This window comes from Erythranthe guttata, chromosome 6 (assembly GCF_056151865.1).
Source record: "Erythranthe guttata isolate IM_541 chromosome 6, IM_541, whole genome shotgun sequence".
NCBI classification, from domain to species: Eukaryota; Viridiplantae; Streptophyta; class Magnoliopsida; order Lamiales; family Phrymaceae; genus Erythranthe; species Erythranthe guttata.
This window is the reverse complement of record NC_142538.1, coordinates 16840841-16867665: the sequence shown is the minus strand read 5'-3', so window position 1 is coordinate 16867665 and position 26825 is coordinate 16840841. Positions and strand designations below refer to the sequence as shown.

The 26825-nt window shown below is 33.6% G+C and overlaps 4 protein-coding genes across 5 annotated transcripts; 2 read left to right on the top strand and 2 right to left on the bottom strand.

Annotated features, from left to right (window-relative positions):
- The first annotated feature begins 578 nt into the window (after positions 1-578).
- LOC105955377 (F-box/kelch-repeat protein At3g06240) lies at positions 579-1976 on the top strand. Its single transcript, XM_012979094.2, has one exon. It carries the CDS (start codon positions 709-711, stop codon positions 1753-1755), a length of 1047 nt encoding a protein of 348 aa, XP_012834548.2. The 5' UTR covers positions 579-708; the 3' UTR covers positions 1756-1976.
- A 2633-nt stretch (positions 1977-4609) lies between these two features.
- Positions 4610-7190, top strand: LOC105955698 (GCN5-related N-acetyltransferase 4, chloroplastic). The gene is made up of 3 exons (XM_012979482.2): positions 4610-4902; positions 5668-6052; positions 6759-7190. The coding sequence occupies exons 1-3, from the start codon at positions 4761-4763 to the stop codon at positions 7027-7029; spliced, it is 798 nt and encodes a 265-aa protein (XP_012834936.2). The 5' UTR covers positions 4610-4760; the 3' UTR covers positions 7030-7190.
- An 802-nt stretch (positions 7191-7992) lies between these two features.
- Positions 7993-10317, bottom strand: LOC105955699 (auxin response factor 18-like). Its single transcript, XM_088819991.1, has 3 exons — positions 10224-10317; positions 8954-9975; positions 7993-8806 (listed from the first exon to the last, which is right to left on the bottom strand). Exons 1-3 carry the CDS (start codon positions 10297-10299, stop codon positions 8021-8023), a joined length of 1884 nt encoding a protein of 627 aa, XP_088676117.1. The 5' UTR covers positions 10300-10317; the 3' UTR covers positions 7993-8020.
- Positions 10318-13730: 3413 nt separating this feature from the next.
- Positions 13731-17302, bottom strand: LOC105955700 (GATA transcription factor 8). Of its 2 annotated transcripts, XM_088819992.1 has the most exons (4): positions 16893-17302; positions 16109-16189; positions 15358-15587; positions 13731-14886 (listed from the first exon to the last, which is right to left on the bottom strand). In XM_088819992.1, exons 3-4 carry the CDS (start codon positions 15580-15582, stop codon positions 14173-14175), a joined length of 939 nt encoding a protein of 312 aa, XP_088676118.1. In that variant the 5' UTR covers positions 15583-15587; positions 16109-16189; positions 16893-17302; the 3' UTR covers positions 13731-14172. The 2 variants fall into 2 exon arrangements, with proteins under 2 accessions (XP_088676118.1, XP_088676119.1); XM_088819993.1 differs by lacking the exon at positions 16109-16189 and having other exon boundaries at positions 16893-17207.
- Between the last annotated feature and the right edge of the window lie 9523 nt (positions 17303-26825).

Below are 26825 nucleotides of genomic sequence, written 5' to 3'. Positions count from 1 at the left end.
CATATAAGGAAGTCAATGAATGGAATCCGTTTTTCTTATATAAATGGGGGATCCGTTCCAAATTTGCTCCCTTTACATAGATGTGTTCACTCAATCGGTATGAAAATTGGGTATATGCTAAGTACCAAACTGAAAGTTGGTTCGGTATTTGGTAACTGTTTTTTTGAATTGCGATAATTAGTACGGCATACGGTATTAATGCCCCCTATATCGTCCGATACCAAATACCAAAATATTTGATATAAATTTATTTTAAATCCTTCAAAAATTTAGTTAAAAAAATGAAAAATATTTGTGAAATAAAATAGTGATATGGTATTCTTAAGATTTATTTATATTTAATACAATGTTTTATTTTGTTTGGATTTTTTTGATTTACAAATTTAAAAGTTCCTAAAAATACATTAAAAGTTATTAAAAAGTAAATTTTGGTGGGAAAATGGTTTTGGCAGTATATTCATAAGGGTAATGCAGTCATTTCATTGCAGCCAACTAGCTTTATTTGAATAGCTGGCGGTAACTAAATAAAAGGACTTGTGTGCAAATTATAAATTTCAAAGGGGGCTCCATGCAATTAGCTCAATTATAAATTCAAAAAATTTCCCCCAAATTGAATATTTTCTGTTCCATTTTCCGCCCTAAATCACATTCAATTGCGCTCTTCGTCCTCTCCGAATTCTCAAAATTGATTCTCGATTTCGAACACAAATGGCGAACCCATTTGTTCCGGATGAAATCCTGCTCGACATTTTCTCCCGGCTCCCGGCAAAATCCGTCGTCAGATACAGGAGCTTATCGAAAAAATGGCGCACTGTTCTCTCCACTAAACACTTCGTCGAACTCCACCTTGCTCGAAAACCCCACCAAGAAAGCTTCATTTTCATCTCCAGTGAACATCTCACAGTCCACTCAATCGACAAGATCGAAGGCGCCGCCGCCGCCGTTTCAAGAAAGATCGAACTGCCAAATAAATGTCTGAGAGTTGTGGGTTCTTGTGACGGATTGGTTTTGTTGCGAAATGACGAAGGCGGAATCTTTCTGCTAAATCCCGTTACCCTTCAGTTCGCAAGTGTACTACCGGCGTCCCCGAGGCAGGCATTGATTCACTTCAAATTCGGTTTCGGGTACGATAGCTCCGTCGAGGATTACAAGATTTTCCGGTACTACGTTCGTGATCTAGTTCTTCCCGGTGTGTTTCTGGATGTGTATTCCGTCAGAGGGGGTTTCTGGAAAAGTGTCGAGAATCCGGCTTACATTCCCAATCATTTCGAAATCGGTCATGGTGCTTTCTTGAATGGGGCAATCCATTGGTTGGCTAAGAAACCTATTGAATTAGACTATCGAATAGCTGCTTTCGATTTCGCCCGTGAGGTGTTCGATGAAATTATTCTTCCAATTGGCATCGACGAGGATGGATTTGTATTAAGATATAAGCTTGTGGTTTTCAACGGTTGTCTTTGTCTAGTTGAATATAAAATGAATTCGGGGACTGATGTTTGGATCATGAAGGAGTACGGGGTGGCGGAATCTTGGACCAAGTACGATTTTCGTGGTGAATTAACACCGTTGTGTTATATTCACAAAGGGGAAGATGTGTTGGTTAGTAAATCGGAAAGTTTGCATTTTTACAATTTGAAAGAGCGGAAGTCGAGAGGCGTTGTTGTTGATGGCGGTGCAGTTATGTTAAGGGAGGGATGCATGTTCGCGGGGAGCATCTTCGCGGGGAGCATCGTCTCGCCTTTTGCCGATAACTAAATGAAGCGTGTGCAATCATTGGCTAAAAACACGAGCACTCGATGGGAATTTTTTTGGTAAAATTCATCATTGCGAATCTTGATCTTCGTCTCGGTTGCTCGGTTTTTTGGCTTTAGTGTGATTTTCTTTAATTTTTTTTGTTGGTATTTTACGATGATGTTTGAGGAGTATATCTTTTATGTCTTTCAGAAGTTAATAATGCATTGGTAAATTTCTATCTCGAATACAATTTTTTTTCGTTTTAGTTTCGTTTGTCGATAGTGACAACTTCCGATTCGTTGAGTGCAGTTTCCTTTTTTTTTTTTTTCCCCCTTTAAAACGGAAAGAAGCAAAAAAAAAATGATGTACAATGAAGGCTAATAATGTTTTCGAAATTAAATTATTTGCATACTCGAAGCTTCGAAATATTAAATTAAACTATGTTTTCTTAACTACCGTTAAACCTTTTAAAATTAATACGGGATTAGGGAAATTCTATTAATTTAGCGAATTATTAAATTATCGAGTTAATAATTTAACAAGTTTTCACCGATTCGGGACCAAGAAAAACTATTATTTAATTGAGGTTATTAATTTATCGATGTTCTATGTACGAATCGGGTAAAAAACTATTCATCCAAAAATATATGTATTAATTAATCCGAAAAAACACGTCGATATGGAATTTGGGAAAAAAAAAAAAAGTAGAATCACTCAAGAGAGAGACCTGAAAATTGCATTAGCAAATAATATGTGTTTATTTATTCATATTCTTTTAAATATAACAACTCTAGCAACAATTCACCACAAGATCGAATATATATATATATATATATATATATATATATATATATATATATATATATATATATATATATATATATATATATTCATCACCAACTAGATAGTTTTACTAGGTTGGTGGGCGGGTTCGTGTCCGAGAAGTAGAAACCGTCACTTTGAACCGAATAATAGCAAACGTCATAAGTACAACGATTCTTCTTCCAGGACGCGTCGAAAACATCGAAAGCCGTGTTCTTACCATTCCATCGGAAACGACAGAAGAACAAAGTACTAAAAGGGTTCTCGCAGAAATCAAAGTGAAAGTCTTGGTTCGTGCTGAGCACGTGATCCCCAAGATCGTCGTTTCCAGACGCGCAGTGCAGCAGTAACGGTGCGGAATTCGACGGCAGATTGTTGACAACATAAACGGTGTATTTGTAGTTAAATAAACCGCAGGCTATTGTTTCGTAAGTGTTCGACGAAAATATGACGAACAACAATAAGAGATATTTGACCATCATGGTGTTGTTCTTGTTGCTAATAATAGTGATATATATGTGAATTTAATTTGTGACAATGTGAGATGTTTTGATTTGGCCTTATTGTACCCTTTTTATAGACATAGTAAATGTGTAAGTGAATGAAAATATATTATCCAATTGAAAAATTCTTATATGGGATCACAATGATTATCATATGGGTCAAAAAAAATCTTAATGATAAAGGATTGAGTCAAGATTATGTTATCCACATTAGTAAAACAAAATCTAAATGATAAAGTATTGAGTCAAGATTATGTTATCCACAATACTAAAAATGTGGAATTTACTTCAATTGAAATAAAGTTTTCTTTTGACCAATAGCTAAATACTTATAATAAGATCTCTCTCATATATATATATATATATATATATATATATATATATATATATATATATATATATATATATATATATATATATTGGTGGAAATTGGAAATATAATTTCTGAATTCTGCAAATTCTGATAAAATTAGATTGCATATAGAAAAAGTAACAATTTTATTTTTATTTTGTCACCCTGAAAATAATAAAAAAAATAAAAATAAAATTGGCCTCATTAAGTTTAAAATATTCAAAAAACGCGCATGTTCAGTATTCCGGCCAAAATTTCCCTAAAAAATAGTTTGGGGGCACCCCAGAGCGAATTAACAGAGTTCAGGAAAAAAACGTGCAAGTTTTTTTTTTTTTTTGTTTTGGGGGGGGGGGGAGAGTGAAAAATGGCCTTAAGTTGATGGGCAAAGTGCTTTTTACTCTATAAAATACTTATAGATTGATAATTTTTTCCATTATTTACAAATTGGCCTCTATTGATAATCAATTTTTGTTTTTTTATTGAAATTTCAATGTCAATTCCAAGAATTAATTAATTAATTAATTTTTTTTAACCTTTTTTTTAAATTTAAATATAAATTTGTCGATTTTACAAGTACCGAACCGAAAAAACCCGAATTAATTCGGTAAAAAACCGTACTGAACCGAATGGTTCGGTTCGGCACGATTTTGCCGAATGAACACACTTTTACATCTCAAATTATTTATATTTTTCTTACTTTAATTTTTTTCACTAATATGTAAAATACCAAATATAAAAAAACATTAGGGTAAGTCACACCTATACCCTTTAGATATGTTAAAATAACTTCAAGGTTCATGTAGTATTGTTAATTACAGCCGCACCCCCAAACAATTACCCGAGCCAATATTTCATATCATTGGGACCGATATGCACTATATTTATTTCCTGTATGGCCGTTAATGCTACCATAGACGAAAATTTATAAATTTTATATAAAATATTAAGGATTTAAGAAATGTTAGGAGATCCATGTCACCCCCTAACTCTATGTTGTCTCCACCACTGCCTGAAACTAATAGTCCGTTAGAAGCCTAACGGAACATCTTATCCGATGCATTATTTTGTTAGGGTTTGTAACAATGTTTCAGGGGTGATTGTAATTACCGATATTATAGGGACCTTAAAGTTATTTTAGCATACCTCAGGGGTGTAGGTGTAATTTACCCAAAACATTATTTGGAAAATTCAAAACTTAAAACCAGTGTGCTCACTTTATCCCCTTGTTTCTACGCCTCCACCTGGAGAGATACAGAGAAAGTGGAGGAGAGATAAAGTAGAGAGAGAAATAGCGAGAGAGAGAGAGAGAGAGAGAGAGAGAGAGAGAGAGAGAGAGGGAGGCTGAGAAAATGCAGACAGTACTGAATAGCAGCAGATTCAATCTCAGCCTCTCTCCCAGAATCAATCACCAGCCATTTTCTTCAACTGCGAAGATTCCTTGCTGTGAAATTCCCATCTTACCCCTCTCTTCTTCACACTCTCCCGTATCAGGTTCGCCTAAATACCTTCAGTGTTTTGTTACTCAATTTGATGCAAATGTTTCAGTTGTCTTTAGTTTGATTCAGGTTTTCGGTTTTCGGTTTCTGTTTCGGTTTTCGATTAAGATATGTGTAGCACGGAAACTTCAACTTCTCAAATTTTCCGCGTTTCGGAAACATTCGTTCGGAAACTCGAAGACACTTGACGGACACTTTATGGGCCACTTTGCAATTTTTTAAAAAATAGAAACATGTCTAAATAGCAAATTTTCAAATATTTTTGTTGTTTCTCAAATTATTTACATGATTTAATGATCAGTTTCAAATTAATAGTTGATAGTAAAATTTATTTTCAACATGTTTGTATAAAAATATATAAAAAGATATATATAAATAAAAACTTATTTATGTTTATATATTATATTTATATATACACCCCTATACTTTTCATATTTAAACGTTTCCCCAAGTTTCCGTATCCCCATTTTCGGACAATGTCATTTCCCCGTATCGCTGTTTCCGTGTCTGTGCTACATAGATTATGATTAATTAAAAAATCCGTCCTTATTTGATGTTTGGTTAGGTCACATTTTATGAATGGGTAACTCCGCGTGACATATTAATGGATGCTAAATACTTATGGTTGTTAAATATAAATAACAACCAACCAAACAAGGCCTTAGTGTATATATATATATCGGATCAAAGCAATTTCTAAAAAGAAAATCGGAGATTTTATTCGCATATTATAAGTAAAGATGGTTTAATTGTATTATAGGACTTTGTAGAGCCAGTAGTCAAGTGGTCGAATTATTACCGGTAACTTGTCCCGGCATTGTCGTTCGAGAAGCGAGGATACAAGACTGCTGGGAAGTAGCCGAAACGCACTGTAGTTCCTTCTTTCCGGGATATTCTTTTCCTCTCGATTTATTGTTGAGATTCGATAGGGTTATTGGAATGCTCTTTGGATTTTCCGCACCAAAGGGATGCAAAAGAACTTGCCTTGTTGCTGTAATTGGGAGGAGTGGAGGCTCGTTTTTTTCGGGGAGCGATGATGTCGGGATCGGGAATTTATTTGTGAATAAAGGATATGTAGCTGGTGTTTTGACTTTGGACACGGTAGCCAAGTTTCTTCCACGAAAAGGACCTCTTCGAAAGCGAAGGTATGTTTTCTTTAGCGTTTTCGAACATATTTTTCTCATCCAATATTCAAAAATCATGGCTTATATTTAGGGGTGAAAGTCGGAACGTAATTTCCAATTTCGGAGCACTTCTTTTTATTCCAATTTCCAATCTTTTTAGATTGAAATTGGAAATATATGCAAAAAAAATGGTTTTTTCGATTTCCGATCCGATTTTAATTTCAGAAAAATTGTGATTTTATAATTTATTTTGGTACTATATTTGTATTATATATATTATTATTTTAGTTAGTAGAAAAATAATTTATATTTTCGTTCTTTTACCTATTAAGTTATGTTTCTATTTTCCGGTTCTATCATTATCCGGGATGAATGTGGATTGTTGATGGCTTGATTTTCTTTCTTTCTTTAGATTGACAATGAGTCGTCGATGAAATACACGCTATTGATTTTATTAAGAGCCGGTAGTCTTATTTACGGAAAATGTATGCAATTTCCAAAAAAGAAAATAAAAAGCGAAACTTTCCGAAATTTTCGAAGATTTTGGAATTGGAACGGATTTCTAGATTCCAAATAGTTTCTTGGAATCGGAAGTGAATTTATATTCCATAAAAAAAAAAATCGAAATTTTTCCAAAGAGATCGATTTCGATCCGTCTTTCACCCCTACTTATATTACCAAGCATAAATCTCAAAAAAACGGACAATGTTGCATAACTTTTGGACAGGAAAGGAATAGCGTACATATCAAATGTTGCGGTGCGAGAGGAGTTGCGAGGAAAGGGAATCGCAAAGAGGGTAGTGGCAAAAGCCGAGGCGAAGGCTAAAAGCTGGGGATGTAGAGCCATTGCTTTGCATTGTGACCTTAACAACACCGGAGCTGTACAGCTGTACGTTAGTCGGGGATTCAAGAGCGTGAAGGTTCCGGAAGGTGCTAATTGGCCGAAACCGAAAGCTTCGGCCGACGTGCGGTTCAATTTCATGATGAAGCTCCTTTAACTCTCTACTCTCATATTAAATCAAATTATTTTAGGTAAATGTATATATAGGGTAAATTACGGCCAACCCCCTATGGTGAGGTCAAATTACAAAAAACACCGACATCTTATAAACTCGGACGTCTGATAAGCTGGATGAAATCTTACTTCTTATTTTTACAACTACCTTCTTGAGGGAAAGTCAATTTACAAAAGAAGTCCTCATTTATTATAAATTACATACATACCCCTGAAGTTTATAAATTTCTTACTTCCTCCCTACAAAGGGTGTTAATGTAAGAAATTTTATAAATTTCAAGGGGTAGACATAATTATGAAAAAAAGAGGGTTTTTTTTTTCGTAAATATACTTCACCTCAGGGGGACAGTTGTAACTTACCCCAATATTTTAAAGTGTTTGAGTAACGAGCTTATCAAAGAGTTTGAATTGTGTGTAATTATGAGCATTAACATGTACACTTAGGTGGTGTTTGTAAAAGCTTTTACAAACAGATTATGAGTTTTTTTTTTTTTTTCTCATAATTTATTTTTAGGTGTTTGCAAAATGAGTTTTTACTTTTACTTCTCTTAAAATAAGCAATTCTAAGCTATAATTTATAAAGTATCACTGTATCTGTCCTTTTGAATTTAAGTTAATTTTCCAGCAAAATTACGAACACCCCCAACTTCTTAAAATAAGTACTTAAAACCAACTTACGTCACCATCCATAACTTATGCTTTTCAATAAGCTCGCTAGGATTAAAAGATATGCTAGTAATATGTCTTGTAGCTGCTATACTTTGTAAAATGTGGTAATCTTTTTCAATCGCACATATACATATGGATGTGTGTAAAATATATAAATCTATCGACGCGTACGGTAGGATATAACTCAGATGAAAATCCACCTATTGTAGCATAAAGCAAACCCTTTATATGTATCGTTGTGGGTGAGAGAGAGAATGCATGAATAAGAACTTTCGAATGAGAAAAAAAAATTATTTGTCTCGTATTTAATCAACTCTACATTCGTCTCCGGTGTGTTTAGTGGTGCCGGAAGAATCACTACAAACTACATTGTTCGATGTTTCTGATCTTTCCATACAAAACACGGACTCCGATTTCCCGTACAGTTCTTCGTACGAGGTAAGAATCGATAGGTCAAGGGTCCGACCAACATCCTCAGGCTCCGTAAAAACCTTACAGTGCGTTGTTTCGACCCCAAGCTCGAGTTTCTGCTCTTCAAACCTTGAAAATTCTCCGTCCGAAGAAGCTTCCAGAGGGAAGTTCTGAATAACCCCCGATACCGACCCGTTCGAGACATCCCCCACATTCTCTCGATTTTCATCCGACAAATTGGAAGCAATGATTTGTTCTTCCGTGAGAATTGGTTGTCCGAATAAAAGAAAGAGGGGCGATTTTTTCGCCTCGTTTGATTCCTCGAAATTCTCCGTTTTCTGAGATGGGCTAGTATAATCGACGAGTGGCTTGAAATCGAACGGTTGAGGTTTATTATAGTGGAAATTTGAGGAAGGTAATAAGATTCGAGCATGCCTGGCTCCCTGTATGCCTGAATAAGAAATGTTGTTGTCGGAGAAACAACACAACGGGCTGAGGGGGTTGTTGCTAAAAAATGTCGGCATCGAAACCGGATATCCAGAAAGTTCCGGAAGCCGCGGCCTCTTTCTCGGCACGGATAATGGAGAGAGATGAATGGCTGGAATATTCGACACTAATTCCACTAACCATGGGCTCACTCGCTTCACGTTTTGTAGTAAATCGGGTTCATCCCACGCCACCTGCAAACAGAGTTCGACGAAAAATCATTACGTCGGCTTTAATTATCAATCGAACAACAATTACATATTCGGTGATTTTATTTTTTCAGATTATTACATGTTCATAGGACGACTAAGAAACAAAAGAAATGCAATTTTTTAATTTACCTGAAGAAGCCGCCAAGGAGAATTAGGCCAGCGAATCGGATCATCGACCCGAACCGACGAAATCGTTCCCATAAACCAACTTATCCGAGACGAATCTTCCGTCTCGAAAGCCATCTTAAACCTCATCCCACCACACCACCGAACCCTCATTGCATCCCTCACGACAGAGGCCCTCACCACAAACTTCGGCGTGCTAGCACGCGGATAATAAACAACCTCAAACGGCCGACCGCACGAGGCAAGATCCACCGCTTCAATTACCGATTCGCCCCTCTCCCCCACCCCTAAAAAATCACGACCACCACTATTCCATCCGTAAGCCGCCACCTCAGCTCCAACGCCCAACCCCGTTTTCGCCCTCCGCACTCCGATGCAAAGTTCCCCGTTTTCCGCCCTCAAGAACACGACAGAATCACCCGCGACGAGCCGTTTTCGACTCACGAAATTGCTCCAACCGGTGGTCAACAGGTGTCGCCTCGGCGTGCCCCGATAGATGTGCCTGAATTTCCAAACCTCGCCATGAACATCCTTAGCCAAAACGGTCTGAACCGGAGGCTCGGCCGAGTAATCCAGCCTCGGAAATATTGTCTCCGCGCAATACCTCGGGACCGAAAACCCTCCCCCGTTATTCGCATCCGACTGCGTCAAGGTTTTGGCGAACGAATTCGATTTCGATATCGACACCTCATTTACGCCGCTCTTATCGAAATTACTATCAAATTCATCGTTCGCTCCCAATGGAACCAACTTGATCTTCGCAAACACCTCATCGGACTCGGCATCAGCTAAATACTTAACGGACAGCACTCTACAGAGCACAAGTGGCGGAATTTTTGAAAATTCACCGGAATCGAGGTTTCCGGCGGCGTGTTCGGCGTGGCCTTGGGGGAAGTAATAAACGCCGGAATTCAACGGCGGCGTTTGAGCCATACCGCCGGCGCAGGCGTGCCATAGCTGAGGATTCAATGATTTTTCCAATTGATTCACCACTGAATGCATAACATTGATCATATCTCGAAAACCTAAAAAATTCAAATGCCAAAAAAAAAAATCCCAAATTGAAAATCTTATACTTGAAGAAAAAGCAAAAATGTAAAGAATTGGTTGGTCGTGTAGGCTTTTTGGAGAACATTAAAAGCAAAAATGAAATAACTTGATTATTTGTGACTGAGAAAAACACACACAACACACACTAGAGATGAGAGAGAAAGAAGAGAGAGAGAGAGAGAGAGAGAGAGAGAGAGAGGGAGATTGCGTGTGAAAAAGACACCTGAAGTTGAAGGTTCGTATTGCAGTGCAGAGAGCGAAGGTGTCAGAGGGAATTTGATATTTTGACAAATAAACATAGTAGAATATAATAAGTCAAACATACTTATCAAAAATAATAATAAGTCAAATATACACACACATTTGTCCATATACATACATTTTTTTTTTTTATATTCCGGATGATTTTAATTACCGTCGGTGGAACAGTTGAATTTCTATAAATTAATATAGTCGAGACTAGGAAAATTTTATTAATTTAGCGAATTATTAAATTATCGAGTTAATAATTTAACATGTTTTCACCGAATCGGACTGAGAGAAACTATTATTTAATCGAAGTTATTAATTTATCGAGGTTTTACTGTATTTCCTTTGGATTTTGGATTTTGGAATTCGTAATTTTTTTTTTAATTATTATTTTTTATAAACTCAATGTGGATGGATCGGCCAACAATAATGTTGTTTAAACGGGCGGTGGTGTGATTCATGATCGGCCGTAAACTTTGTTGCTGCTTTCTCCAACGTTTGTGGCCACGGTACGAATAATATGACGGAGCTATATGTGCATTATAAATGACGGGATGGGCTGCGGTTGTGTCACCCTTTAGACATCGAGAGTGATTCTAAGATTGTGGTGCGGGGCGATGCAGGGCAAGCAACGGCGTCACCAAGAGAGATTTTAAAGCCTTAATGCGAAACACGTTTAGTCTTCATCATGTTTTTCGGGGGCAAAATAGTCCGGCGGATTTTGCACATAGCCATCAACATCGGCAAGATTTTCTTTTGTCACTCTAATTTTACTTCTATGGGTTGTTCATGCTTTTATAACGAGATTCTCTGGGCACATGTTCTTTCGTCAATAAGCGACGGTGGGAATTGGAGGGTTTCGTCGTTAGGTACCGATTAATTTTCACGATTTGTAGCATTTTGCGTAGTTCGATAAGAGTTTTCTCTCAGTAATTTTATTGCACAAAGCTATGTAAGGGGCACTCTTTTTTCTTGTTTTGCCAAGAAGATTTTTACTAGGTTCATATTCTTTTCATGCAATAAAATAATTTTTTCGGCCAAAAATTTAAAAAATAAATAAATAGAAGGGAAATAAGAATCTCACAAGCATTTTGGGGAATCTAGAAAGGAACAAATTGGACATAAAAAACATATTAAACCCATCACAATTGAAACCCCCCACCCAACAACCAAACACTTTTAATGTTGATGGGGCTACACATTGTCCAAACATATGCAATTTATTTGTCTTAATTACAATTACAATTAATATCCCATCTCATCCAACTCATGTAACAGCTTGGCTATTGATGGTCATGTTACAACAATTCTACCCTTCTTATTTAATATATATATATATATATATATATATATGAATAAAGATATGTACAATAACTTTTGGAACATTAATTTAAATGGCGAGATTCATATAGTTTATTTATTAGTCGACTACAATCGATTACAAACTGTCACTTAACAATTACTAAAATTGATGGTTGAAAAATCAGAGTGTATTGGACATAAGGAAGAAGCTCTGCCACACCAAACATTTATCGGGCCGCAGAGGAGGAACTTGTCAGGTTATGAGAGAATGGTTGTTCCAATTTCGATGGTAGAGGTGTTTGGTGTCCAGAAGGTGGTGCATCGGCGGCGGTGAAGGTGTTTGATGTCCAGATGGTGGTGTCCCGGGCCGGCCGTCGGTGAGGAGGAGGTAATCGTGGGGTAGAGGTGTATATGAGCTGAGCCGACTTGACAATAGCACGAACTCGAACTCGAGTTTTTCGAGCTCGAACTTGCTCTTTCGCAATTGTTCGTGAGCTCACGAGCCGGCTTGCAAGCCTTCTTTTAATTTTAATTTTAATTTTTAAATTTTTTATATATCAATTTTAATTTAAATAATATATAATAATGTAATATACTATAATAAGAACATAAAAGGTACATATAAAAATTAATTACAGTTCTTTTTTTTATTTTTTTATTATAGTATAAATATTTTTTAAGAGTAAAAAATTAGGAAAAAGAAAATCAAAATGAGCTTGACTTAAAAAATACTCGAATTGTTTACCTCGAACTTGCCAAAACAGCCAAGCTCGATCTTAAATAAAATTTGTTTGGGCCTGACTTGAAAGCCCATAAAACAATCAATTAGTCTTCTTTTATTATGACCATCACAGTCCAAACATGGTCTAAATAAAATTATTATTAATTTACGATATTGTAAGTTCAAAAATTGATTTTAATTTTAATAATTAAAAAAAGGATATTAATTTTCATTCACCAAAATTGATTTGAAGCAGTTAAATGGTTTTTCCATATCTACACAATGACTAAACTCAAAACAAATTTTCCCAACAAATCTTACACTATGGCTTCTAAGTTCTATATGCACACCATAATGTTGTTAGAACTGGACCATACCGGCCGGTCAGACTGGTTCGACTGTAACCCGGCAATAAAGTGGTCCGGTCTGACATCTAAAACCGCAAAATAAAAAATCGGGGTTAAGTGACCAAAATTCGGTTCGATCGGGTAAAACTCGAGAACTGACGAGTCAGTCAAGGAATCCGGTTTTTAACCAAAACGTCTCCACCGCTGAGTTGGTTATTTGTGGCTAGATTTGAGTGAACCTTCACAGACTTAGTAGTGGGTGACCCGATCTAGTCATGAGTAGTCGAAGGATTGTCGGATATGATCATTGGTGATCGAATAGAAGTGGCCGATTGCCGGATTTGAAGAATAAAAAATGGAAAAATATAGAGTAAAGCAATAAAATATAGTAACAAGTGATGTGAAGTAGATAAAAGTGAAAACAATAAGTGAGAGATTAAAAATATAAATAAAATAATATTTTTTAAAATTGAAATTAATAAAATAATGGCATATTAAAAAAAGTCAAAAACCCTGTTGAACTGGTTCGACCCTATAAACCCATGACCCAAATGGTCGTTCGGTTCTATAGTCGGTCCGGTTCTGAAAACATTGCATAAACATCTCCAACAATGTAGAAGCACCGATACTTTTAAGGTTAATAAAGCAAACTAAAAGGAAAAAAGGGAAAATTGCACATCAGCCCCTAAATTTTTTTAATTTCGCACTTTACCCCCTCAAAATTTTAAAAAATGAATGTCCCCATCCAGAATGTTATTATTGTTGCAAATTGCCCCGATAGCAAAATTTCGATGGATTATTCATCGGCATTTGAGTATTTACGTGCACATTGCCCATTTATACGTTATTTTTGTTGCATGCTACTCTTAAAAACACTATCTTTTTGCACATTGCCCCTTTAAATTTTATTTTTGTTGCGCAACGCCCACAAAAAAATGATCTCTGGGTCAAAATGCAACCAAAATGATATTTTAAATGGGGACTATCAAGTTTTTGATCTTTTAGGGGGAAAAGTACGAAAATTGGAAATTTGTAGGGGGTGAAGTGCATTTCCAAGAAAAAAACAATGGTAAGAGAAAAAAAATGAAGTAAAGAAAAGAGGCAAACAAAATAAACATAAAACTCATTACCATTTAGAAAATCCCTACAAACAAATCAACTGCAAAAAGAATTACCCATCAAGGGATGACCAAAGCTAAGAAAACACTAATAAAAAAAAAACATAACTCTTTAAAGGATCTAAAGACTATAACTCAAGAATCAAAGCTCACCCCACCTACTACTACTAATCTTCCTTTATATCTCTCTCTCTATATATAACTCCCTCCCTAGATTTTGCCTTCTCAATTCTTCATTCCTCCTCTCTCTACTTATAGCTAAAATTATCGTCGTAGTCTATAGATCCTATCCCGTCTCGCGTTACACTACTATACAAAGAACCAACGAACAAAATAAATCGAACATAAAAGAAAAGAAGAAAAAATTTCAAGAAAGCAGCGACGAAAAGACGAGACGAAAAAAAAATATAGCCAACAAGGGGATATTTTTGTTTTCTAGAAGCTTGCGTCGAACTCGGGCTTTGCGGGCCCCACCTTGGTCCTCATCTCGACGACCTTCTTGTGGGAGTTGGAGTGGAGGGCGGGGACGAATGTGGGGCTCGCGGCGGGGCGGTACTCTGGGAACAGCCGCCCCGACTTGTAGCGGACCCCGCACGCGTTGCACAGCGTCTTGGGGCCCGTGGGCCCGGCCCTCCACTGCGGGGTCTTCGTGATCTCGCAGTGCTTGCATTTCCGCACCGGCGGGTCCCCGTGGGCCCCGCCTTCGTTGTCGTCGTCTTCTCGATTGGACGGAGGGGTTTTCTTCATTTTCTTTCTCTTCGGGATCTTGTTGGTAGCGAGGGGTGGCGCCTCCTCGACAAAAATCTCGGTTTCCGAAGAGAATTGTGGGGTGGTGTCAACGAAGGATGGTATTGTGGTCGGTCTCGGGTTGAAAGTTGAGGGGCGGGGGCGTTTGCTGCGTGCGCGTTGCGGGCCCCGGTGGGTGGGGGGGAGATGGGCGGTGGTTTGTCCGACGGAGGTGGTGGAGCTGCTGCTGCTGGTGCTCTCCAAAACGGAGACCGGGCTCGAGGTTTGGAATTGGTAGGTAGTGTGGGAAGTCGGCTCGTTCTTGTGTTCGCGCAAGTTCTCTTTTGCGATGGTCATTCCTCCCCCCGAGAACGAGTCCTCCACGAAAGTTGAGAGCCATTCGAGTTGGACTATATCCTCGTACTAAAACAAAAAAAACAGGGGATGCATTAGATTTATAAAAATGAAAAAAGACTACGAGTGACTCTCTTCAAAACGACTAGAACATTCTCGTGTTTGTTTATATTTCGGGAAACGGGAGACGATAAACAATGTAGCAGTCAAATCATGTCTAATACAAATCATGTCTAATACAGTTGGAAAAAGGTTTAGATGAAAACTAAAATAAAATTTTAATGGTGAATTGAGATGTGACACCTAACTTACCAAAGATTAAGACAATTTGCCAAACTATTTTTTTGAAATTTTTAAGGCATTCAATTTCTTTTTCTTTTAGCAATCATGTAAATTATTTTATGTAGTTAAGGTCCCACTTACATGTGCTCAAAATAATAATACTGCGAAATTTCAAAAAATAGTTGTCGTTTTTCGGAATTTCGTATGGGAAATTATTATTGCAAAGCAAAAATAATTAAAAAGAACGGTGGGGCTCACCGGAACAGAGAGCTCAGCCGACAGGTCGGAGGCGGCATTGGCGGAGAAAAGATGGTCGGATTCCGGCAAAGCGTCGTCGTTCCACATGCTCGGAAAGTCCTTGGAACTATCGGAATTTACGAAAATGCCACCGACATCTTCATTGTCAGGTGGGAACTCAATCAAGTCATCAATTTGATCAAAGAAGTTGCCACAGTCAATTTCATCCATGAAATTTGGTTCCATTTTCCCTGAAATTATTTAAAATTAAAAAAATGTGGCACTTTACTGAATGCTAACGTACGCATGATAACAGGAAGGAAACCCACTCGTGACTCATGAGGTGCATGTTAGCAGAAGGGGTTATTTTTAGTTTAAAGCAATTTTTGGATTTTTGTTACCATTTTAACATAAAAAGTCTAAAAGAGTTTCACTCAGATTCTGCAAATCTTGTGGAACTTTTAATATAAATAATATTCCATCCGATTTTCGTATTATTCGCCGTTTAAGGTTTTTCGGGTTTCGGGTAAGAAGTTTCTGGTTTTCGGGTTTTTGGGTACACTAATAAAAATGCATGAATTTTAAGAAAAATGCACTTATAGTACTAAATTTCAAATTTTTTTGGTAATAAATGTATCATTATTATAACTTTCTGAAGCAACAGATAATATGAAATAATTGTTTTTCCGAAAAAAACAAAAGTTAATTAATTTGGAAGAAAAAAGGGGTATTGACAAACAAAAAAGTAAAAGAAGGGATTAAAGGATCAAACCTTGAAGATTCTTTAGTTGTTTTGTAGGCAACACAAAAAAATGCAGAAAAGCTTAGAATTCAGTCTCCTACAAGATTTTGCCTGCAAAAAAAAAAAAAAAAAAACATGGGGGCAAAATGGTAAATTTTCAAGAATTATTACAAACAATTAATTGCACAAGAAGTAGAAATATTTCCGAGACAATAGTTAGTTAACTCACAGAAAACTGAAAATGTGAAGGAAAAAACAAAAAGAAAATTACATTTTTTTTTTGTCTGAAATTGTGAAATAGTTAAAATTACCCATAAAGACTGAAACTTGATAAAAAAAAAAAACAGATTGCATTTTTTCTTTGGTCTGAAATTGAGAAATAGTTAAAATTTTACCCATAAAGACTGAAACTTGAAAAAAAGAAAAAAAGATTACATTTTTTTTTTGGTCTGAAATTGAGAAATAGTTACAATTACCCATAAAGACTGAAACTTGAAAAAAAAAAAAAAGATTACATTTTTTTTGTCTGAAATTGAGAAATAGTTAAAATTTCCCATAAAGACTGACTTGAAAAAAAAAAAAAAAAAAAAAAAAGGATTACATTTTTTTTGTCTGAAATTGAGAAATAGTTACAATTTCCCATAAAGACTGAAACTTGAAGAAAAAAAACCCATTAAACTAGCAATTTGAAGTTTCAAAGCGGGAGAAAATTATATATATATATATATATATATATATATATATATATATATATATATATATATATATATATATATATATATAAAGGAAAAGCAAAGAAAATGCAGAGGCAAACCTGTTCTTGAAAAATTGGTATGAATTTGGCAGAAGAAAAAAATAAAATGGAAAAGAAAAAAAAAAGGACCTATGCTACAATCATTCCTCCATTTCTACACTGTCACTCTTCACTCATAAAGACTGTATGTATCTATGTGTCTATATATGTGTGTGTGTGTGCAAGTCTTTTCTTCTCTGTTACTCCTACTGTGAGGAGAGAGAGAGAGTGAGGAGAGAGAGAGAGAGAAGAGAGAGAAAGGGTTGAAACGAGAGAGAGAGAGATTGTGTGAGTGATTATGAAGAAAAAGAAAAAGAGAGGGGCAAAAAGGTAATTAGGAGAAATATGGTAGGTAGGTGAATTTCTTTCTTCATTGCAAGCTGTCTTTTACACACACTCTCACACCTTTCACTCTCTTGATGTTTAAGTCTTCTTCACCCCCCACCCCCCCTGATTGCACGTGGGCCCCACGCGCCACTGTGTATTTTGTATACGTATGCGCCGTGTGTATACGATATACAAGTATAGAAAGTGTTTACGCGTATGTGTGCGTGTGTATACGGTGAGTGGATAAACATTGGCTGCAACAAAAAAAGAAACAATACTGTTATCTGTTTCTTCTTGCAATAAAATTTTTTGGGTAAATTACAACCAACCCCCTGAGGTTGGTCAAATTACGAAAAAAACCCTTCATGTTTGAATAATTACAACTACCTCCCTCAACTATGAATTGTTCTTACACGTCCACTCTTATGGTGTCAAATTCAAAATAATCTTAGATTACGTACGTCATTACGTGAAATTTTCTCTAGTTTGTACTCGTTTTGTGCAAAATTAAATGCAGTTTTGATGCACCACAATCTGATGTATACATGCTAAAAAACACATCTTATGATCATCTTGTTTCAAAATGTGTTCGGCTGGGATAAAACGGGTACAAAATTGAGAATATTTCATAGTCTAGAAAATTCCACTAAATTTGACACCGCAAGGGTGAACGTGTAAGAAGATTTACAGTTGAGCGAGTGATTATAATTATCCAAACATGATGGATTTTTTTGTAATTTGACCATACCTCAAGGGTGGTGGTAATTTACCCAAAAAAAATTAAATATTCAAATTTAAGGTGATATTCTTTGTTTGCCCTTTCGCTTTATATTTTTTTTTTTGGTTATGGCCTTTTATGTAAAAATAATTAATATCGCGGATTTGATTTTTGACGTCATTAATTGTTTTTATTATGTATTTAATATTTGTATTAGCATTGCATAATCTTGAAGATTCTTTGTCCAATTGCTGTAATCACCTGTCTTTTCTATTTGGTATTTGGCCTGTATACCGAATTTTCGATTTGATTCGGTTCGATTCAGTCAGTTTACCGGTTGCGTGAACAACCCTAATTCAACTTTATATTAGAGTCAAAACAAATGAAATGTCACGTGTTTGTATTGAAATTCAAACAAATTAATTTAAAAATTTATTGTATCTTGTATTTAGGAGATTCGAACTTAAACAATGGTCAATTAGACTGTACCGTAAATTATACGATAGTAAAGTGAACTAAAATAAGATATTTTGGTCATAACTCTCATACGAATCCGATTATACTAATTCATTCGAGTTGTATTAAATGTCGAGTTATTGTATTTTTTTCAAGGAAATAATTAATTTGGAACAATATGAGTATATATATATATATATATATATATATATATATATATATATATATATATATATATATATATATATATATATATATATATATATATATATATATATATATTGATTGTTGAAGATCAATTGTCCGTGTGATTTGCCTGTTGGTCAACTGCCAGAGTTGACCAACTTATCAAGTTCGAACTTTCGGTTGGGGGATTCAATACAATTTTTATTTTTCTATAGTCAACATTAGTTGATCGTCGATAATCAACGACTCGGATAAATTGAATGTTGATCAACAGTCCCAGAGATCGACGGGTGAGTAACATACGCCAAAATCGTGCTTCGTCAACCATTTTAGGGTCGGAATTTCTTAATTACTCAAAAGGCAATTTCAGCATCGCAGAACACTGATTCAAAATTAGAAGTATAAAAAGTAATTCTTTAATATATGTTCATCACATTTTGTATTAATTAAAAAAATCATGATTTTGAACCTTGAAATTATAGCCATTGCAATGGAATATAATTTAGAGTAATGTAAAATGAATGCAATAAAATACCATCCTAGCTTCATCTTCTAGACAATGAATTCATTTAATATTTTTGTAGTACATCTTTACATTGATATGTCATAAGATAAATTTTGAAGTAAATATTTACGTACATTTGCGTGTGAGTTTTCGACCAATAGCAACAAAATCCGGATGAATCAATTACAAAAAAATACTATTGGTGCTACAATTTTAAGTTTGCGGAAACTGGGAACTGAATACATTTAAACTTTTATGAGGAGGACTGATAATACTAATTGTACACAATCTTGTTAAAGAATTAAATAAAAAATCGGGATTCGAAAATTATTGGGGAGGGGAGGGGGGAATGGCCCCCTCTAACCCTATACTAACTCCTCCATCGGAAACAAAGGTATAATCACACATGTGGAACAATTATTCTTAAATGTATTTTTCATCGTAATTAATTGCATGAAGCAATAAAGGAGACATTTCAATTATAGTAGTTGTGCATTGAATTACTTGGCCAATAATAAGTCACACTCACACCAAATAATAATTAATGGTGTAATTAATATATTTGTTTCGTTTTTGGGAGAACTTTATAACAATTAATTAACACACAAACCCTTCAAACATAAGGACCTTCATATTTTTATTTTAAGAAAAAATCTATATGCGTAAAACAAAATATTTGTTACTCCCTTCGTCCCATAACATTTATTATTTAAAAATAAAATTGTGGTCCATATTTTCTGTCATTTTACTATTCTTACACTGCATTAGTTACATATTTTTCAATTTTGAGCTTATTAATTCTTCAGCACTATCCCTGCATTAATTAGTAAATAAACATATTTATTAAGAATCTTAACACTTGTGCAAATGTGCAGGATGAGAATTAGGGAACCAGTAAGTTAACGCTTGAGAGCTAATTACATATAAATAAACGACATCCAATCGTCTATCTTAATTGATGTTTAATCTCGAATTACACATGAGAAATGTGTGTTAAAATGTTTAAAATATTTGTTACATACACTTGATATTAATTATATTCACAACGAATATAAATATATATATAAAAAAATATATTAAAAATCATAATTAAGCAATATGGAATACCGAGTATATATGAAGAGGGAATAACATATTGGTTGTTTATTTTAACAAACCCTCTAATATATAAAATAAAACAAATATCTTTTTTTTTTTTTTTTTTGTTTTAATCCCTAAAAAATAATGAGTGCATATCAAGAGACAAGAAATAGTAACTAAACACGCTTCTTGATTTTAAAATCATTAAAATAAAAATTAAGTTGGTAAAGTCATTATTAGTTGAAACTTAGTCTGCAATTTAACAAAGAAATCCAAGCTATAATAAAAGTGACTTCATAGCTGCTAAAAGGAGCTGCCGAGCTTTATATATATATATATATATATATATATATATATATATATATATATATATATATATATATATATATATATATATATTTGTGATAATATCAAAAATTATCACTATACAACATTATTGCAACCTCCTTAGTTATACAACCACATTGATATCATTTTTTGCATAATCATGCGAAAATAATTAGTGTTGTCTCTCAAAAGATTATTTCTTGTATCAGTAACGCTATTTTCTAATATTGATCTTTCAATAGTTGGATCCGACTTTATTAATTCTAAACATAATTTATATATACACCGTATATATACTTAGCTAAACATGTAGAACATAATGCCTTGTTAATATGGTTTGTTATAAACTACATTAGGTAAACTTCACCGCGTGTATATCCTATTATACACGGGTGTAGATCAATATAGATATTACGCACATCTATATGCGTATGTATGATTGTGTGTAATCAAATGTGTAAAACTACCCGATAACTTAATGTTACTGTGTGTAGCATAGAAGCGACCCCTTATTACATGAATCAGGCTAGACCGTATTAAATCTCTATTATGTATAATAATTAGTTAATTAGTAACATGTCTGGTTCCTTGTATTACATATATCTATATTATAAAAATTGTTAAGATCTAGTACTTAATGTAATTTCTTAATAATAATTAAAAAATAACAATATCTTTATTGTAGTATTTTAAGGATAAAATTGTCTTTATATTTTTATAGTCACTATCTACAAATATATAATCGTGTGGGTTATAATAATCAATAACTATTAATTTTATTGGATAGTAACATTTAATTTATATATATATATATATATATATATATATATATATATATATATATATTTCTATTATGAAGGAACTCACAGTCATCATATAGGTGCATTGAGTAGACATACACTCTCGTATTTTAAATTACAAACCATATGAGAGACGCAAACCACACTAGACTAACCATATACAACAAGTTCGACCTAACAATCGTTGACAAAGAGATTCAAACTTATTAATTATAACGACATGAGTTAGATGATTAATCAAACAACAACTATTGCACCATGTGTATTAAATTCTAATCTAATCTCACACCTTTTTTTTATAACTTAATTAGCATATTGTTATTATCTTTAAACAATTTATTGAGGTTACTAGCACAAAATGCTCAAACATGTTTCCAATATAAGATTGGAGAAAATAATTGATCAATATAATAGTTCATATATTTATCAAAAAAAAAAATATAATAGTTCATATTGATCATTTCTTCACATAAAGAAAAACACAAAAACACACTCTTTATTAAATTCAGTTAAATAACAAAAAAGAAATTGTTATTAAAGAAATGACCAGTATACCCTTCTGTGGACTACTATGACGAAAATACCCTTTGAAGTGGGGAAAATTACTGAAGTGGCAATACTCTGATTTGTGCGTCAAACGCGGGGGTTTGCGGATTTGGTGCGTGGATGGCATGTAAGACCCACGTCGAGATGGGTCCCACACAACATTTGAAAGCGGCATAATCTGATCCCTCCATTATTATGACGTGGCGAGAATCTACAGCTCGACATTCTGAAAGTGGGTCCCACGCGCTCTGAGAGGATCAGACGGCTGTTGCCAGATAGGCATTTGAGCTCCACAGCATAGAAGTCACGTGTGACTTGCATAGGGATCTGAACCTGACATATTATTCTTGCTATTTTCTTTAATAATAGTAGTAAAATTCTTGCCTTGTTATTATCGGACAATTTTTTTTTAAAATTTATTTAATATTTATAGGGTAAATTACGCTGACATCGATGGCTAAAATAACTGTAAGGTCCATGTAGTATTTATAATTACAGCTACACCCTGAAACAATTACCAGAGCTAAGATTTCATGTTGTTTGGACAGATATGCACTATATTTGTTTCCCGCGGAGCCGTTAATCCTACCATAGACGAAAAATTTATAAATCTTATATAAAATAATAAGGATTTAAGAAATTTTAGGAGAGCCATGTCACCCACCCCCTAACTTTATGTTGTCTCCACCACTGCCTTAAACAATGTATTATTTCGTTAGAGTTTCTAACAATGTTTCAGGGAGTGATTGTAATTATCAATACTACAGGGGCCTTAAAGTTATTTTAGTATACCTCAGGGGTGTAGGTGTAATTTACACTAATATATTAATATATCTATCTATATTGATAAATACACATATGGTATATGATGTTAGAACAATGTGAACTACACCACCCATCGACTTTTGGAGTATTTTATAAAACGAGCTATCCTACATTGATTTTCTAATCTTTTTCATAAAATTTTGTGAAATTATGTAAAGTTTGAACAAGAAAGAAAATAGGAAGGAAATGGAAATTGAGATTCTTTCTCCTATATTTGGGAGTTACAAATCAACAATTCAAAATTCGATTTTAAACACCATTGTTTTACTTTAATTCCAACTAGTTGCTGCAAAGCGTAACATCCGATTTTGGACCTATAAAACGAGGCTTTCTAGCTTCATAATTTTTTTTTTTATCTTCTCGGAACAACAATTTCCCTACTTTTCTTCCTAAATTATCTTCTAAATTTATGAGTTCATGTGAGTGTCGGGTGCAAGCTTCTGCTTCACTTGATAGTGTAGTTTTCGATGAAGCTAATGGATTGGAAAGTTGTACCCTATAAACGACATGATTGATACTTTTCTGCATCTCTTCGAAAATGAATCATGAAATTCGCCTCAAGAGAGTGACCTAGTTCACGCCTCACCTTGCCTATCCTACGAGTTCTTGACGATTTCCAGCCGCAGATAGAACTGCTAAATACACACATTTGTATTAGTGTATCAATAGATGACATATATTTATACAATATACGCTCCACCGATTATTGTATAGATGTGATCGTTTCGATCCCTGTTTGATTATATATTTAAATTCAAATTTTCACTTTTCTTACTATTGGTTATATAAGTCTCTAATTTTGTATTGGTTATAAATATGGAAGATTTTTTTTTTTTTTTTTTTTTTTACATTTTGCAGAAAAAAAATAATTATGTCACAAATTAATAGGAAGAATGAGGAAATATTATACATAATTGACACACACACACACACACACACACACATATATATATATATATATATATATATATATATATATATATATATATATATATATATATATGATTGGAAATAAAATCAGAAAAAAAATTGCTTGATTTCCTCCTTAAATCACGCAATGGTTATGTCTTCTTATTCCAAATAGAAAATAGGTTTTCAAATTTCAAACAAAATAGTAAATACATAAATAAATAATAAGAGATCATCCACGATTCACGAGAACCATCCCTTTCACTGTATATTTACATGCAAAATATTAAATTTATTTTTCAATATATTTTTTTTTAATTCTATAATAATAATAATTATTATAATAATGACTACACATACACTCTCGTTGTAGGGGGGGTGGGGGGTGGGGGGTGGGTTGAAGGGTCAAGATCATGCTTGTTTATTCAAATCCATTTTCTTGGTTGTATGTCACGTGCATACACCTAAGCTTTTCAAAAATTTCCCTTCATTACTTTTATTGCCAAAAAAGTCAAATTATGGGACCTAAGTATAATATCAAGATTTTATTTATTTATTTATTACAATAGTTAATTGGGAAAATTTACACCACCCACAAGTAATGTTCAAAAACCTCATATTTATAATTTCAACCACCCTTCAACTATATATTTTCTCACACGCTCACCTTTGCAGTATCGAATTTAGTGGAATCTTCTACATTATATGGAATATTCTCGATTTTGCACCCGTTTTATCCCATCCCATTCGAGCTCTACATTTTGAAGCAAGATGATCATAAGATGTATATATATATATATATATATATATATATATATATATATATATATATATATATATATATATATATATATATATATATATATATATATATATATATATATATATATATATATATATATATATATATATATCAGATTGTATAGTTCATCACCATCTGCATTTTTGCATGAAACGAGTACAAACTAGAGAACATTCTATGGTATATAAAAGATTATGTTAAATTTGACACTATATGGGTGGACGTGTAAGAATATTCATAGTTGAGGAGGTAATTGTAATTATCCAAACATGAGGGAATTTTCGTAATTTGTTCATACCTCAGGGGTAGTTGTAATTTATCCAAAGTTTAATTTTATATACAAATAGGCGAGCAGTAACTAGTCATGTTTATAATTTAAAACTGGAAATTGTTCCCTTGTAATTAGTGAACTGTTATCTCATATGAATGTGGGCTTATGCAAATTAAATATCTGTCATATTTATAAGTTGTTTGGAAAAAAAAAATCATTCTATATTAGATGATTCGAATTACAACTAAAAAGTTAATTAGAAGTTTATCCAACGAATCTAAGAGTTTATGATTAATTAGGGGTGTAAACGAATGGATCGGATCACAATTATAACTTTCGGGGAGAAGAAAAAAACTAATTTTTTGGAGGTGAAAAACTAATTCCAGTTTCGTTCCCCAAACAAAATGGAAATATCGTGGAATTTCATAAATTGGAATGAAAATTTGGAAAAAAATTCCAATTTCTAGTAACCTAAAATACGAAACACATAATAATTTTGTATTCTAAGTTTATTTTTCGGGAAAAAAACGGAATTTTTGAATTTTTTTCAGAAATTAAAATCGAATCGAAAATCGAAATCTAGTTTGCGTTTCAATTCCGATAATTGTTTTCTGGAGAAACCGGAAATCCAAATTTTAGAATTCGGAATAAAAATAATCGAGTTGAGTAATTAAATTGGATTGCAATCGGTGGAGGTTCCCTTCCAATTTACACTCCTAGTTAAAATAATCGAGTTGAGTTAAACTTGTGATTATTCGAATTAATAAAAACAAATATTGTGGTTGTAAAAAGTTGTACATTAATAATTGAATCGAAATAAAACAGTGTATTAACCGATTTGAACATAAATTAAGTTTTAAAATAAATAATTTGTAGACCAGCTAAAACTAAAAAAAAAAGATTATCAAAACAATTCCTAGACTATTAAATTATTAAAATTTAAAATTCAATAGGTATTTTTTGTAAAATCCAAAAGAAATTGCCAACCATTTTACCGGTAATAAATCTGGCGTGTCGGTGCCGACAATCATGGCTACCGACAGTGTCACCGGGTGCATCAGGTGGCGTGGCTTGACACGTCAAATCGCAAGCGCAAGAGCAGGTAAACTCGCCGGGGGGGGGGGGGGGGGGGGGGGGGGTGGGTGGGTGGTTTAACACATTAACCCATGCATACGAGGTCCTTTCACGGCGTCGGCGGCGGTAATAACTAATAACAAATTAAATAATAAATATTGTCGTGACTCCGTAACGTTAACGGCTTTCCGTTGCTTCTCACTCTTTCTGCACAAAGTACAACCCTTATTTTTATATGTACTCTTAATTTTTGGTGGTTGATATCGAGATTAATTGCATATTAGGATCTATATTAATATCATATGTACACTAGAATTTCAATAAATTAATATTCTCGTTAAAAAATATATTTTTTCGGCTCTTGTGTTAAAAAAACATTTCACTAAATTAGTAGAATTTGGCTGATGTTCCAAACTATATTTATTTATAGAGGTTTATATATATAAGTATACAGTTAATTAACTGTCCGTATACTTATATATATACATACATATATATATATATATATATATATATATATATATATATATATATATATATATATATATATCTTTTACATGAATAAATTAATTTTTTTTTATCATATTCTATATCATAATATAGTTTTTTTTAATAAGTTTTGATGATGTAACAACTTTTAATTAATGATTTTATGATCCCGATGTTATTATTTATAATAACAATTTTAATGTATGTAATTTTTGTTTATTGTTAAAAGTTAAATTAAATTATAGTTAGTAATTATTTTTATTCGTTGACTCTATAAATTATTAAATATAAATATATTTGTTTTTTATTACATGATTTTATCTTATTAAAATGGTATTGTATTGTTTTATACTTTAATTCATTTACTCAATTATTTGAAATTTTTTCTCTTATATGTTTTGAACTCTCGCAAGTCAAATTTGAAATGTCAAAATAAAAACCCTTAACCTAGGTTTTATGTAGATCAATTGAGTTGGGGTTATGCGAATAGTTCATCCCATTTTCATTTAAGTCGGTTTCGATTTCGATTTCAATTTCGGTTTCGAAATTTGTCAACTTCTTCTGTCACTAAATTTTGCAATTAAAATAATAAAGAATGGATTTTCAAAGATTGCACATTCTAGTATCAAAATCTCCCCT

Excerpts from the sequence above, each read along its gene's own strand:
- LOC105955698 (XM_012979482.2), top strand. The coding sequence starts at position 4,761 with ATGCAGACAGTACTGAATAGCAGCAGATTCAATCTCAGCCTCTCTCCC. Across the intron at positions 4,903-5,667 it reads TTCACACTCTCCCGTATCAG|GACTTTGTAGAGCCAGTAGT; the intron begins GTTCGCCTAAAT and ends ATTGTATTATAG. Across the intron at positions 6,053-6,758 it reads GGACCTCTTCGAAAGCGAAG|GAAAGGAATAGCGTACATAT; the intron begins GTATGTTTTCTT and ends ACTTTTGGACAG.
- LOC105955700 (XM_088819992.1), bottom strand. The coding sequence starts at position 15,582 with ATGGAACCAAATTTCATGGATGAAATTGACTGTGGCAACTTCTTTGAT. Across the intron at positions 14,887-15,357 it reads CGGCTGAGCTCTCTGTTCCG|TACGAGGATATAGTCCAACT; the intron begins GTGAGCCCCACC and ends TTTTTGTTTTAG.
- LOC105955377 (XM_012979094.2), top strand. The coding sequence starts at position 709 with ATGGCGAACCCATTTGTTCCGGATGAAATCCTGCTCGACATTTTCTCC.
- LOC105955699 (XM_088819991.1), bottom strand. The coding sequence starts at position 10,299 with ATGTTTATTTGTCAAAATATCAAATTCCCTCTGACACCTTCGCTCTCT. Across the intron at positions 9,976-10,223 it reads ATACGAACCTTCAACTTCAG|GTTTTCGAGATATGATCAAT; the intron begins GTGTCTTTTTCA and ends TGAATTTTTTAG. Across the intron at positions 8,807-8,953 it reads CTCCTTGGCGGCTTCTTCAG|GTGGCGTGGGATGAACCCGA; the intron begins GTAAATTAAAAA and ends CTCTGTTTGCAG.